This window comes from Ahaetulla prasina, chromosome 1, assembly GCF_028640845.1.
Source record: "Ahaetulla prasina isolate Xishuangbanna chromosome 1, ASM2864084v1, whole genome shotgun sequence".
NCBI classification, from domain to species: Eukaryota; Metazoa; Chordata; class Lepidosauria; order Squamata; family Colubridae; genus Ahaetulla; species Ahaetulla prasina.
This window is the reverse complement of record NC_080539.1, coordinates 21,506,694-21,519,938: the sequence shown is the minus strand read 5'-3', so window position 1 is coordinate 21,519,938 and position 13,245 is coordinate 21,506,694. Positions and strand designations below refer to the sequence as shown.

Genomic DNA, 13,245 nt, shown 5'->3' with positions numbered 1-13,245 from the left:
TTACCTGCTTTGGGGATTTGTTTTTTAAAAAGAAATAAAAATTGATGCATACATCACATGCATCAAACATTTAGCGACTGAGCTCCAGTTTTAGTCGGTTAAATAAAATATGTTTTTAGACATGAAAAAAACCCAAAAGATTGTGTTTGAGAATATTTCATTGGCCACGAAGTTGAGTGTGTGTGTGTGTGTGTGTGTGTGTGTGTGTGTGTGTGTGTCCGTGTCCTCAACTTACAACCACAATTGGGACTAGAATTTCTGCCGCTAAGCAAGACTGTTAAGTCAACCAAACCCAATTTCAGGACCTTCTTTGCCACAATTGTTAAGCAAATCACTGCAGTTGTTCAGTGAACCAACTTCCCCAATTGACTGCTTGTTGGAAGCCAGCTGAAAATCTAGTCTAGTGGCAATCACATGAGCCTGGAATGTTGCAGAACCTTGTACATTCATGCCAGTGGCCAAGTGGCCAAATTTTGATCACAGGATAGTGAGGATGCTGCAACAGTCATAAATGTGAGGACTATTGTTAAGTCATTTTTATCAGTACTGTTGTAATTTCATATGGCCACTGAATAAATGGGGTTTTTTTTATTTGCATTTATATCCCGCCCTTCTCCGAAGACTCAGGGCGGCTTACACTATGTCAAGCAATAGTCTTCATCCTTTTGTATATATATACAAAGTCAACTTATTGCCCCCAACAATCTGGGTCCTCATTTTACCTACCTTATAAAGGATGGGAAGGCTGAGTCAACCTTGGGCCTGGTGGGACTAGAACCTGCAGTAATTTCAAGCAGCTGCAGTTAATAACAGACTGTCTTACCAGTCTGAGCCACCAGAGGTTGTATGTCAAGGACTACCTGTGGATGGATGGATGGACGGATAGACGGACGGACGGACAGACAGTAATAATGAGTAATAATTAGTGTAATTCTAACAATATAAAATTATAAAATGTTCAAGAGTAACATACAGTAGCCCTGGGCTTATGACCACAACTGAGCCCAAAATTTCCATTGCTAAGAAAGACTGTTGTTGGAGTTTTGCCTCATCACTGCTTCTTCCAGTGCAAACTGACTGGCACAGTATGTGTATGGCAGGCCTTCATATGCTAGCAAATTCTTACAGTAGGAATTGTATGTTGTTCAGTTATCTATATTTTATTAGAATAAAATATTCTAGCCTAATAGAATAGCCTAATATTAAGTTACTGTGCAGAATGAGCAAATAACATTCAAAATTCATTAGACTCTTCTAGTCCTGAGGATAATTTACTTATTAATGAATTGCTTGAGAATGAATTTTTAACTGGCCATAATCTAGAAAAAGACCATATTATCCTAAAAATTAAATATTAGGTATTAGGGAAATGCCTAATATTCCTTGACAAAATCATTATTTATCACGATTAATTCATGCTAGTTAAACCTACCTCAGTGTTGGGGGTCATTATGATAAGGAGAAAAACAGTAACAGTTAGGGACCTGTAACATTTCCCCCATTATTTATTAAGAAGAATAAAACATGAATAAAACATCTTGAAGGCAAATAAACCTGAATGTGGGGATTTCCCAATTATCATTATCTCCCCATGATTCTTACAGTTCCTGAGATCAAAGAGATAGAAACAGACCTGGTAACAATTGTTTCAAAATAAATTTATCTTTATTAAATTTATTACATTTGTTTTCTTTCCACAAATTCTGTTTAAGTGTTTCTGAATATATCAGGGACTGTTTAACCAACCCATATTACTTATAGAAATTCTGTTAACGTAAGTGTGGTTGGCAAGACTGTGCCAAATGCAGGTGTAAATTGGGTCCAATGAATTCATTATCATCCACAATCGTTCCAGATTGGATGCAGAAATTGGGCTCTCTTTTTTTTTAGGTATCTTTTTTTCTGTTAGGTTATTTTCGAAGCTTGCCTTCTCCTCCACAAATGAAATGCTTTTATAGTTTGCCTCCAAAGATTTCACTTTCTGACTTCCAGATTACATTTTTTAATATAATTGTGGGCATGTGCAAATATACATGCACCAGGAAAGCTGCTAATATGGTACAACTGTTTGCTTTTAGTGCATGGTTGAGCTTCTCATGATGTAAGGGGAAAATTGTGTGTTGATGATGTTACCTAGACTGGTAACGAAACATTTAGAAACTAAATTGAAACAAGCTTGGAGAGCAAACCGCTGCCAAAATTGTGTGGTCCCTAGTTAAAAAGTGTCCTTATAAACAAAAAAGACTTAAGTTTTCCTTGTATTGTCACTTCATGAACAATCACAGTTTATTGTATATTATTCTGTAATCAGAAAAGCCAAAAGTCACAGCCGACTAAACTATACAAATACAAGTAGTCTTTGAATTATAACTACAGTTGAGCCCAAAATTTATGTTGCTAAGTGAAACATTTGTTTCAGTGAGTTTGCCCCATTTTACAACTTTCCTTACCAGAGTTGTTAAGTGAATCATTGCATTTGTTAGGTTAGAAACATGGTTATTAAGTGAATCTGGCTTCCTCGTTGACTTTACTTATCAGGTCACAAAAGCTGATCACATGACCCCAGGACTCTCCAATCGTCATAAACATGAATCACTTGCCAAGTAGCTGAATTTTGATCATGCGACCATAGGGATGCTACAGTGGTCTTAAGTGTGAGAAACGATCATAAGTCACTTTTTTCAGTGCCGTTGCAATTTTGCATGGTCACTAAGTGAACTGTTGTACTCAAGGGCTTCCTGTACATCCAGTTGATTGAAGCTGCACAATTAAAGGGTGCAGTCATCAAAAGATTTGGTGGCATCTTAGTAATTTAAGGTGGTACCATCTACTGTAGAGGAGATACAGTACTCCAAATTGCAAAATATAAGAAATGAAATTTGTAAAGGGGAACTCTTAAGTGTTGGTGGCCAACAGATAGTACCTGGGAGTTGTAAAACAGGTCATTTCTGCCCTGCCCCATTCACTGTCCAGAATCTTTCTAATTGTAGTCATTCTTTTTTTTTTAATTTACTTTCTGTCCACGTAGGCTAGAAATGTTTAAATAATATTTTGTTAAAAAGTTACGATATAAAATTATTTCTTGTAATGAAAATCAATCTTTGGCTTCTCCAAAATCTCTACAGAAGCCACATTTCTCTGTGTGTTTCAGAGCGTACAGAAAACCAAGGTCTCTGGTTCTTTTTCCTTTTGTACTTCAAGAAGACCATAAATAGGTGCTTTGATTGACACTTTGATTGATTTCGAATTTTAAATTTTATTTAAGTTTTAAACTGGGGTTTTTAGATTTTTAATTATTTTAATTTTCGGCCAAATTGTATAATAAGTTTTTAAATTTAATTTTAATTGTACATGGTTTCTTTTTACCTTGGCTGTACACCACCCTGAGTCCTTCGGGAGAAGGGCGGTCTAGAAATAAATAAATAAATAAATAAATAAATAAAATAAATAAATCAATATCACTTTACCTAAACCTTTAATGCCCCTGCCACGGTTTTTGTTTTTATGTGGCTGACATTACATTGCATCGGGGTGGGTTCTACTTACCTTTACTACCAGTTCACACCAAACCTTCCCATTTCTCTGTTTAGAATCATGCCAGTAATTGTTTTAAGTCTATAGTGTTCAACTGGCAAACATATGTTATTAAAAAATAGGGTGGATATACAAAAAATAATCAAGATGATTAATAAATCCAAGCGGGCCAAATTCAGTCCTATGTATAAAAGGCTGTGGTGTTGATTCCAAAGCCATACATGTGGTTATTAAAACTACAAAAAATATAGTAATAGTCAAACTTGTAGAGTATAATTGTTTTATAAAATCTGGTACACAGATTGGCTAATATCAGTAACACATTTCAATTTCCTCTCAAAATTGTAAGGTACATTTCACATGTTTATTATATTCTATATAGCAAAGTGACTAAGTAATTCCAGTGTTAACAATTCTTGTAACTTTTAGTAACAATGGAGTCTTGAAAGGAGATGAGTTTCCATCTTCCTTTTGGCCACTTTCTGGCCAGAAGTCCCCCTTCTGTAATATAAATCCTCAGAGAAATTTTCTATCAGCTTGAATTTAAGGGGGAAAAGATTCTTATTGACGATCAGCTGGAGGGAGAACTACTTCCAGAAGGATTCCTGAAGTAATAGATCCTTGGAGGAGGAAGGTGTTCTGTTCTCTTATGGAGATCAGTAAAAATATCACTTGCATGAGGAGAAAATTATACAATGATTGCCAATAGTCTAAACTGACTGGCTCACTGGCATCTTCAGGATCTGTGTTGCTGATCTCCATGTTAGAATAAAGTATTGTGACAAGACAAAAAAAGAGAGAGAGGACATCGTTTTAGATAACTGCAGCCACTAGTGTAATTTTCAGATCTATAAATGTTGCTAATAACGGTCCCTTTGAATTGGGTATATTATGCAGATGACTGAACACAAGCAGTTATCCATGGTGAAATATTCACATCCAGATCCTGTTTTTGCATGAAATTTGGGGTGGAGGGAGGGGGCATTGCCAAGTTCTTGATTTCATGTATAGATATGTGGCAATAGTAATCTGCATATTGAGATGTAATCCGTCTGCTTGAATGTAAAAGCCTTTTGCCACAGCTCTTCTTTTTCCTTCACTGAGACAATTTTCCTCCTCTGTGCTTCAGTTACAGCTAGAGAAAACTCCACCGAACCCCCCTCTGTATTCATTCCACTGCCCAGATGTAGAAGAAAAAAATACCGTAAGCTCCATAGGACAAACAGAAAGTTTTCCTCACACACCCTCCATCCTCATCCATCTTTTTCGTATGGGGACCTTTTCATCCAAGAATAGTCCAATATGTTGAAGGTTGCCTAGAAAGCTCAGAAACCTCTTGAAAACGAAGAGGAATGTTTGATGTAATCCCAATCCCCCACTTTTCTGTTCAATATATCATACCGTAAGTTTAACTGCGGCATAAAAGAGTTCAGCTCAAGAACAAGACTGAATGCATCAAAATGCTGTGCAATTATTATTTTTTTAAACTGCTATAAAAGCAGCATTAGCCAGAATAAGCAGTTTATCTAAAGTGAAAAGGTTTAGCAAAATGGAAAGATCTGTGTCAGATGAAAAATAAAAATGTCTGAAGAGACAACAGTCCCCTTGAAGACTGTTTGAAAGTTGCCAATGAAAACTCTTTTGCTACATATCCAAGGTGGGAAAATCCATTGATGAAATGACCTCCAAGTAAAAGGTTCTTTGAACCCTCATGACTTCTCCCCACAATAAACAGTGCGTAATTTTATCAATCTCTTGATATGCTTCTCTTCATTAATTAATAGATTTTGGAATATTTTTAAGTGTTCCCCAGCCACAGAAATAAAGACAATATGATTATCATGTAGATAGTAAAACTTTTAAACAAGAAACTGAGAACCTCTGTTAAACAGTAGGAAGCAAAAACATATTGGATGTTTTATTCAATATAAATTAATGATTAAATAATAAGTACATTGATAAATACATAAATATAAATCCAATATAAAATATTGAAACCAACCAATGCAACGGCAAGTACGCGTCTTTTAAAATCAGGAGCCATAGTCATACAAAGGAAACCGTAGGAGGTATGAAGATGAGAAGACACTGCTGGCAGTTTTCATTATCGTGGCTTGAAAGAGACTACAGAGGGAAGAGAAGAGTTTCCTAATGAATACTAGTTTCAGAGATCCAATAGGAAAAAGGGGCTTTGATTACGGTATTACTGGTCTAGACCAGAGGTCTCCAACCTTTGCAACTTTAAGACTTGTGGACTTCAACTCCACAACTCCAGCAAAGCTGGCTGAGGACTCTTTAAGTCCACAAGTCTTAAAGTCGCCAAGGTTGGAGACCCCTGGTCTGGAATGTGATAGCCACCTCACAGGATTGGGCATCAGGCATGGACATATTACTTTGTTTGCTAATGAAGTGACCATCCTACTTACCCATCACTCTTTGAGCCAAGTTCAGGAGTTGGCTTTTGGCATGTAAATATTTTGTGTCAGTGGCTAGTCACCAGAATTACACAGTGATGCCTTATTAGCCAAGGAGGGCCTTCTTCATGGTAGTACCTACACTCTGAACCTTTCCGAAATTATCATAAAATTATTATATCCTTTACAGTTTTGGGGTAGACCTGGAACTGGCCTTCTCTGTTATAAATGGTGCATGGAAGGGTCTTTTGCTTCTATTTTCTTCTCCACCAGAACATTTTCAATTAGTTCTATTTTGTACTGTTTTCATTTCTTGTTTCATTATCGCACTTTATAATTTGGAAAATGATTTGAGATTGGTTTTCATAGGAGATAGTGTTAAATGTGACAGATAATAAATAACTGGAGCCAATTACCCACAGGTGGTAGATTCCTTTTTCCTGAATGTGTTCAAGCAGAGGATGGAGAGCCAGGTTATTTATTAAATATATGTGCCACCCATCCCACCATCAAACCATCTTATTGGAGATCGTTTGATTGGATCCCTGCAGATAGCAGAAGGTTGGACTTGCTGGCTTAAATCCTTCCAGAGTTTGTTTTGTGTCTATGATTGAATCTTTGTCACCACATGGACATCAGGGTTGAGAGAGAGTGAATGGCCTTAAGTGAGTCAGCCTCCTGGTTAAAGAAGTGGTTGAAGCCTCAGACTTTTAACCTCTTCTTTCAATTTCCTGTGGTTCTAATGGAGCTTTGAGTAGGTTGCATTGCCTTCCCATTTTGGCACCTCTCAGATGGATTAGACTTCCAGAATGCTTACCCAATTATAGTCTCAACATATCTGGAGAATGATGAGTTGGGCAAGATGGCTGCGTCGTATCCTGTAAATGTTTCCAGCAAGGCAATGCTTGCTAAAATGAAATTAATCCAAGGAAATGTATTTCCTATTTCACAAAAAAAGTTGCTGCGTAAATGATATTTATGGGATGGAAAAAGAACAAGGAAGACAAACATATTTTTGCACCCGTCCTTTCAGACACCACTGCAAAGTTAAACCAGAGCATCCTAGGAATTGGGAACCTTCAAATTTGTATAATTGACATCAAATTGGAAGGAGAAGTACAGTAGTCTTCTTCCACAGTTTCAGGTGTGCATGTGAACCTGAGCATTAGACTTAGGGCAGACTCATTTACTAAGAAAGTTTCAGTGAAAGGCAAAAACAGATAAAATGAAAACTTTCCATCCTGATAGTTAAGCTTCATTTGGTCTTGGAATTTAAAAAAGCACACAGTTTGCCCTCCAGAAGGCTTTTGGCATGCCAGCGGCTGAGCAGGGAGCAAGGGTGTGCCAGGTTGATTGTTTGAATGGTTTCGATTAGCTTAATGGAATGGCACTCTTATGAAGCCTGACCACAGTACGGTTTGAGCATCTGGTGCCCTGAATGGCAGGAGCTGACCAAGGAAATACAGGTTGGAAATTGTTTCAGTCTGCTGCTAGTCTTTGTTTCCATTATCTCCCTTGTAAGGTCCTCAACCTTGATCAGCAGGAAGTCCTCCCAGCTAGGAGAATCAGTCTTGTCCTTTTGCCCATGAAAACAGCAAGCCTGGGGGAAGGACAAAGTTATCCAGATAATTAGACATTCAAAGCAATTAGGGGGGGAGGGGCATTCTTGTACATTCGCTCATGAGCCTACATTTGGGGGTAATTGGTTTGATTTGAAGTTGCAGTCTTGAAGTCTTGCGGCTATCATAACCATAATCGATTGGTTGGGATTTGCATGAGGAGATGCCCTGCTTTGGCCACAGCACATGTGCTTCATAGACCCCAGTGACTGGCAGGCAATATGAATATGTTTTTATCTCTTTACAAGATTGATATCTCACCTTTCATTCAGTGAAGGCAGCAAACATAGCACTCTATGAGGGAGGCTGGGTAGAAAGAGATAGAAGCTGGCCCTATACCATTACAGGAGCTTCCTGGAGTAAAATCTGGGACTCTGCGGTTCCAGTTCCAGGCCTTAACTATTATAACACAGTCATAAATTCTTGTAGAATAGGCCTTTCTACCCTCAAAAGGCATTATGCATTTCTTCCCTCAGCTTCATTTTCCATAAATCATTTCAGGAACTCCAGAATCAAAAGGATTTTTTTTTTAATTTCCATTGTGGATTTATATCCCACTTCACTGCTGGAGTCTTTAAAGCACGTTGTTAATTCTGATTTTAATCATATCTAATTTGGATTACAGTATAATGCTATCCTATCCCGCTTTTTTTTTACTATTATTTGCATGTCTGCTTTCATGAGATCACTTTACAAGCCTTTACTCTTTAATGAAAAGCATTAATCATCAGTTGACTTTTATTAAATAAGAAAGGTTTTAGGGAAAAATGTATGAAAGTATATGTTTGTCTAATGCTAGATCGTTGTTGGATTTGGTTTTTTTTACTTTTTTACTTTTTTGTTTGTTTGTTTATGGGGTTTAGAAAATGCCCATGATCCTTAGAGAGGGACTTTTTTTGATGCCTTCAAGTGACTGCCTGGACATTTCCCTGCAGTTTCTTGGAAAGATTTCAGATATAGCTTGCCATTGCCTGCTTCCTTGGGCTGAGAGAGTGATTGGCCTAAAGTCAACAAGCTGGTTTTATACCTAACAACCCACAGTCTCCTGGTTTCTAGCCTGGTATCTTAACCACAATACCAGACTGGCTCTCACTGTACAGAATTTCAAATACCGGAAGGCTGATAGTGAAAGTAGAAAAGTTTGAGCAGGCCACCTGCTTTGGTGAATAATACCTGTTGGAGGTATAGCCCTGTGACAGTCTTGTTGGTTGTTGCAAGATGTTGACCATTCAGATACCCTTTGCTAAAGTGTCGCTTCTTTGTTACATGTTTAAGAACTGACTCAGAATCCAAAATGATTTAAGAGCTTCTGAATCAAAACGTTCCTTGTATCATGACCTAAGGAGCAACCTAATTTTTTTTTCACAGCAACTACACAAAAACAGAAGCATTTTATTGTAACCCCACTCTGTGAATGAATTGGTGTGCCAAATTCCAGACCTTTGAAATGAAAAGCATTTAAAGACTGGCTGTGATCGGTCTTCCTCTTCAGTACAGATATCAGGTAGCTCTCTAGTGGCCAAAAGAATTAGCCATCTCCCTATAAACTGCTTGCTGGTTCTTAGGGATTATATCCTCCTTGTTAAGAAAAGCCCAAACAATCAAGCATCTTTTGATTTTCAAGTATATTGTTTTTCCTTCATTTGCATCCAGATCTATAAAAGTCTTGTTTCTCTTGTACTTGGTATTTTTCTCTCCTTTTAGCATAAATAACTTAATGTTTGCATTTCTTTTGCAGGTCAACGTTTGTTTGGGGAAACGATCCTGGGGCTCACACAAGGTTCAGTCTCAGACCTCCTTGCTCGCCCAAAGCCCTGGCACAAACTGAGCTTGAAGGGCCGGGAGCCATTTGTGCGCATGCAGCTGTGGCTCAATGACCCAAACAATGTGGAGAAGCTGATGGACATGAAGCGCATGGAGAAGAAAGGTAACTTCTGTCACTTCTGCGGTCGAAGGGAGGGGAATTGATGTCCAGCCCAGGATGACTCTCTTGTTTAATTGAAAAAATGTTTTCAATATGTTTCAAATATCACTGGCCAAGAGCATAACCTTCTGAGTCATGCAGTTCCCACAGCTTGTGGGCCACCCAGAGTTGGTGTTTTCAATTGGGTTGCCTTAGATATCCAAATAAATAAATAAATAAAACATCGAAAAGGTTAGTGTGTGGGAAGAAGTGTTTAATATGATCCAGGAAGGTTAAAATTAGTCAAAAGCATAAGATTAAACTAGCCCTGCAGCCAGGGATGTAGTAGAAACATCTAAGCTGAGTTAGTTGTCCCATTTTATCCAATAATTTTCCAAGAAAAGAAGTTAGAAAAAGAATAGCTGAAAAAGAAAATTTCTTTGTCACAAAACATAGGAACTCCAGAGAAAATGGTGGATTATATATCCAATAAATACATAAATAATGTTTATTTATTCAGTGAGTGCCTGATGCACTCTTTTTACAATAAATATATACAATTGCAGAATATAAAAACATCTAAGGTAAATGCCTAAAATAAGCCATAATTATGCACCGCTTCAAGCTACTGAGCAAAAGATGGGATATAACTCTGATAATTAATTGAAAAAATAACCTTTTGTAGACATTATCTCAATCACCGCCTTCTGAATCAATTTAGTTTTTAGCAGCTTCCATAAAGCTAGTTTGATAGGATCTATTAGGATGCTATTAGAATAAAACCCAGAACTGGCCACTAAAAAGCCCAGCTTGCAATCCTTACGTCGCTTTTCAAATTGTTTGGAGAAGTACAAGCAGTTTTATCCAAGGATGCATGAAGTGGATATTTCAATTCCAGTTGGAGAAGATGGTTGTGTAGATACCACAGAATATGGTATCTACAGCCTAGTATCTGCACCAGAAGGCAGTAGGAAGTGGCTGCACCACTGATATAAAGTGCTTATGGCAACAAGTGAGCCACACATTCTTTACTAGCTGGCTTAGAATTGTTTTAACTGTAATCCCACATGGAACACATGCAGTAATCCAAATACATACAGGTAGATTGCAAATGGGAAATCATATGATCTCTGGGCATTGCAATTGTCGTAAATTCATGCCAGTAGACAAGCACCCAACTTTTGATGATGCTACTGCAGGGAGAGTTTGATGATTATGTATGAGGACTGAACACACATCACTTTTTTTCTGTGCCATCATAACTTTGAATGGTCATGAAACAAATGGTCATAAATTGAGAACTACCTGCAGTGATGAGAGTCATTATCACAATGCCTTCCTGTTCTAGTAGGGCAGTAACTAATAAACCATCTAGAACTGGGGAATATCCCCTCTGCCTGGTGGCTACGGCCCACACTTGCCCAATAGCTATGAGTTACTTACATGTTGCTTTAGAGCCAGTACCAGTATTGAAATAGCCTGAGAGCCTTGGTGATGGTTAGTTGTGAAGTTGTGTACGACACATTGCAACCCCATGGACAACATTCCTCTAGGCCTTCCTGTCCTCTACCATCCTCTGGAGTCCATTTAAGCTCATGCCAACTGTTTCAGTGACTCCATCCAGCTCATTCTCTGTCATCCCCTTCTTCTTTTGCCCTCAATCTTTCCCAGCATTAGACTCTTCTTCAGGGAGTCCTTCCTTCTCATTAGGTGGCCAAAGTATTTGAGTTTCATCTTCAGGATCTGGTCTTCAGGACTAGTCAGGGTTGATCTCCTCTAGGACTGACCAGTTAGATCGACTTGAGAGCCTTGATAGCAATAGCATTTAGACTTATATACCACTTCACAGTGCTTTGCAGCCCTCTCTAAGCGGTTTACAGAGTCAGCATATTGCCCCAACAATCTGGATCCTTGTTTTGCCCACCTCGGAAGGATGGAAGGTGTGAATCAACCTTGAGCCCGTGAGAATCGAATTGCCGGCAATCAGCAGAAGTAGCCTGCAGTATTGCATTTTAACCACTGCGCCACCATGGCTCTTGATGTAGAAGCAACTTTACCTTGCTATATTTTGCTATATCTTCAATCTACTTTGTCTCATCCACATTCATCCAACTTCAGGTACTGGGACAAGGCATTAACAGCCTCGCCTATGCAGCCTGGGGTAGTGGTGCATAGTTGGATGTGATCAACATACAGAGGATATTGCACCCCAGACTAATGAAAGATCTCACAATCAGTTCATATAGCTATTAAAGAGGAGAATAGAAAAGAGCTTAACCTTGAAACATCTTTAAGGCAACCTTGAGCCAGTATCTCTTACACCACCAGCTGGAACTGACTGTTAAGGAAGGAGCAGAAACACTGTAAAGCAGAGCTTTCAATTCAAAATCCTCATAAGGCCATGCAGGAGAAATGTTCACTGGCCCTCCTTCAGAAGGAAAAAGGCAGCCAAGAGGTCTCAGAAGATCAAGAATGGGGCAGTACTTCCATCCAGATCCTGACCAGAGTTATCAACAAGATTTCCCTGAAGTTGCATAGCTAATAAATTCAAATAAATAAATAAAACCAGTTTCATCTCTGTCATATGCCAAGCCTTGAACCCTGACAAATAAGCACTAGTAAACCTCCTGGATCCAGTTCATTATTTACCATCCTCCTCCACCACAGCTACACACTGGAGCCAAAGAGGCATGGATGCATCCCACAAACAGCTACAAACATACCAGAGAGAGCACCCTATCCATTTATTCAGATTTTACAAGCCAGGATGAGTTTCAGATAACCCATCAAGTTGTACCACTTTATAAAACCTTAGTAAGGCCACACTTGGAATACTGCATCCAGTTTTTGTCACCATATTGGAAAAAAGATGTCAAGATTTTGGGGGGGGGGAAGTGCAGAGAAGAGCAACTAATGATTAAAGGCCTAGAGACTAAAACATGAAGAACGGTTGCAAGATTTGGGTACGGCTAGTCTAGACAAAAGAAGGTGATATGAAAGAAGTATTCCAGTATTTGAGGGGCTGCCACAAAGAAGAGGAGGTCCAAGTTATTTTCCAAAGCACCAGAGGTCCGGACAAGAAACAATGGATGAAAACTAATAAAGGAGAGAAACAACCTGGAATTAAGGCGAAACTTCCTAACAATAAGGACAATTAACCAGTGGAACAGCTTGTCTTCAGAAGCTGTGGGTGCTTCATCACTGAGTTTTTTAAAGAAAAGACTGGATAGCCACTTGTCTGAAATGATATAGGGTTTCCTGCTTGAGCAAGGGGTTGGCCTAGAAAACCTCCAAGATCCCTTCCAGCTCTATTCTGAATTTGAATTTGTAGCCTCTGCCCTATGTTGCTCCTGATTCAGAAGAGAGAAAACAACGGTCAAGACTAATAGCCACCAATAACCCAATCACCTTTCAATTAGTTCAGTCCCCTCTTAATTAAAGCTATCTGGCCACCGTAGCTGAACTGTCCTCTTTTATTGTCTTCATTTTGTAATATTTTATTTCCATAATCTGGTGCATCAAAGACCCTAATAGAGCGCTAGAAAAACTCATTTTTATTACTTTTCATGGCTACAATGTCTCCAGTATCAGGCGGATACTAGATTAGGTCAGACTGTAATAGATGGTCATAAGGTTTTCAGAAATGATTTCACCACTTACACAGATTGTAGAACAAGGACTCTGTGTAAGGCTGACCCAATCGGTATGCTCTCTAGGAGATGCTTCAATCATTACAAGGCAGCCCAGGTCACATTTGGTAAACATTAATCGCTGG

At 38.6% G+C, this 13,245-nt stretch overlaps 1 protein-coding gene across 9 annotated transcripts in view; it reads left to right on the top strand.

Annotated features, from left to right (window-relative positions):
- CUX1 (cut like homeobox 1) overlaps nucleotides 1-13,245 on the top strand; it is a 374,189-nt gene that overhangs the window by 303,532 nt on the left and 57,412 nt on the right. For 8 of the 9 annotated variants that reach the window (XR_009152844.1, XR_009152843.1, XM_058164375.1 and 5 more), the window contains one exon: nucleotides 9,306-9,494. The exons of the other annotated variant lie outside the window; for it this stretch is intronic. Coding sequence is in view for 6 of the 8 variants with exons in the window: in XM_058164375.1 (XP_058020358.1) it covers nucleotides 9,306-9,494 (189 nt within the window). In the remaining 2 variants the exon portion in view is untranslated. The remainder of the gene's footprint in view (nucleotides 1-9,305; nucleotides 9,495-13,245) is intronic. 9 annotated transcript variants of the gene reach the window in all.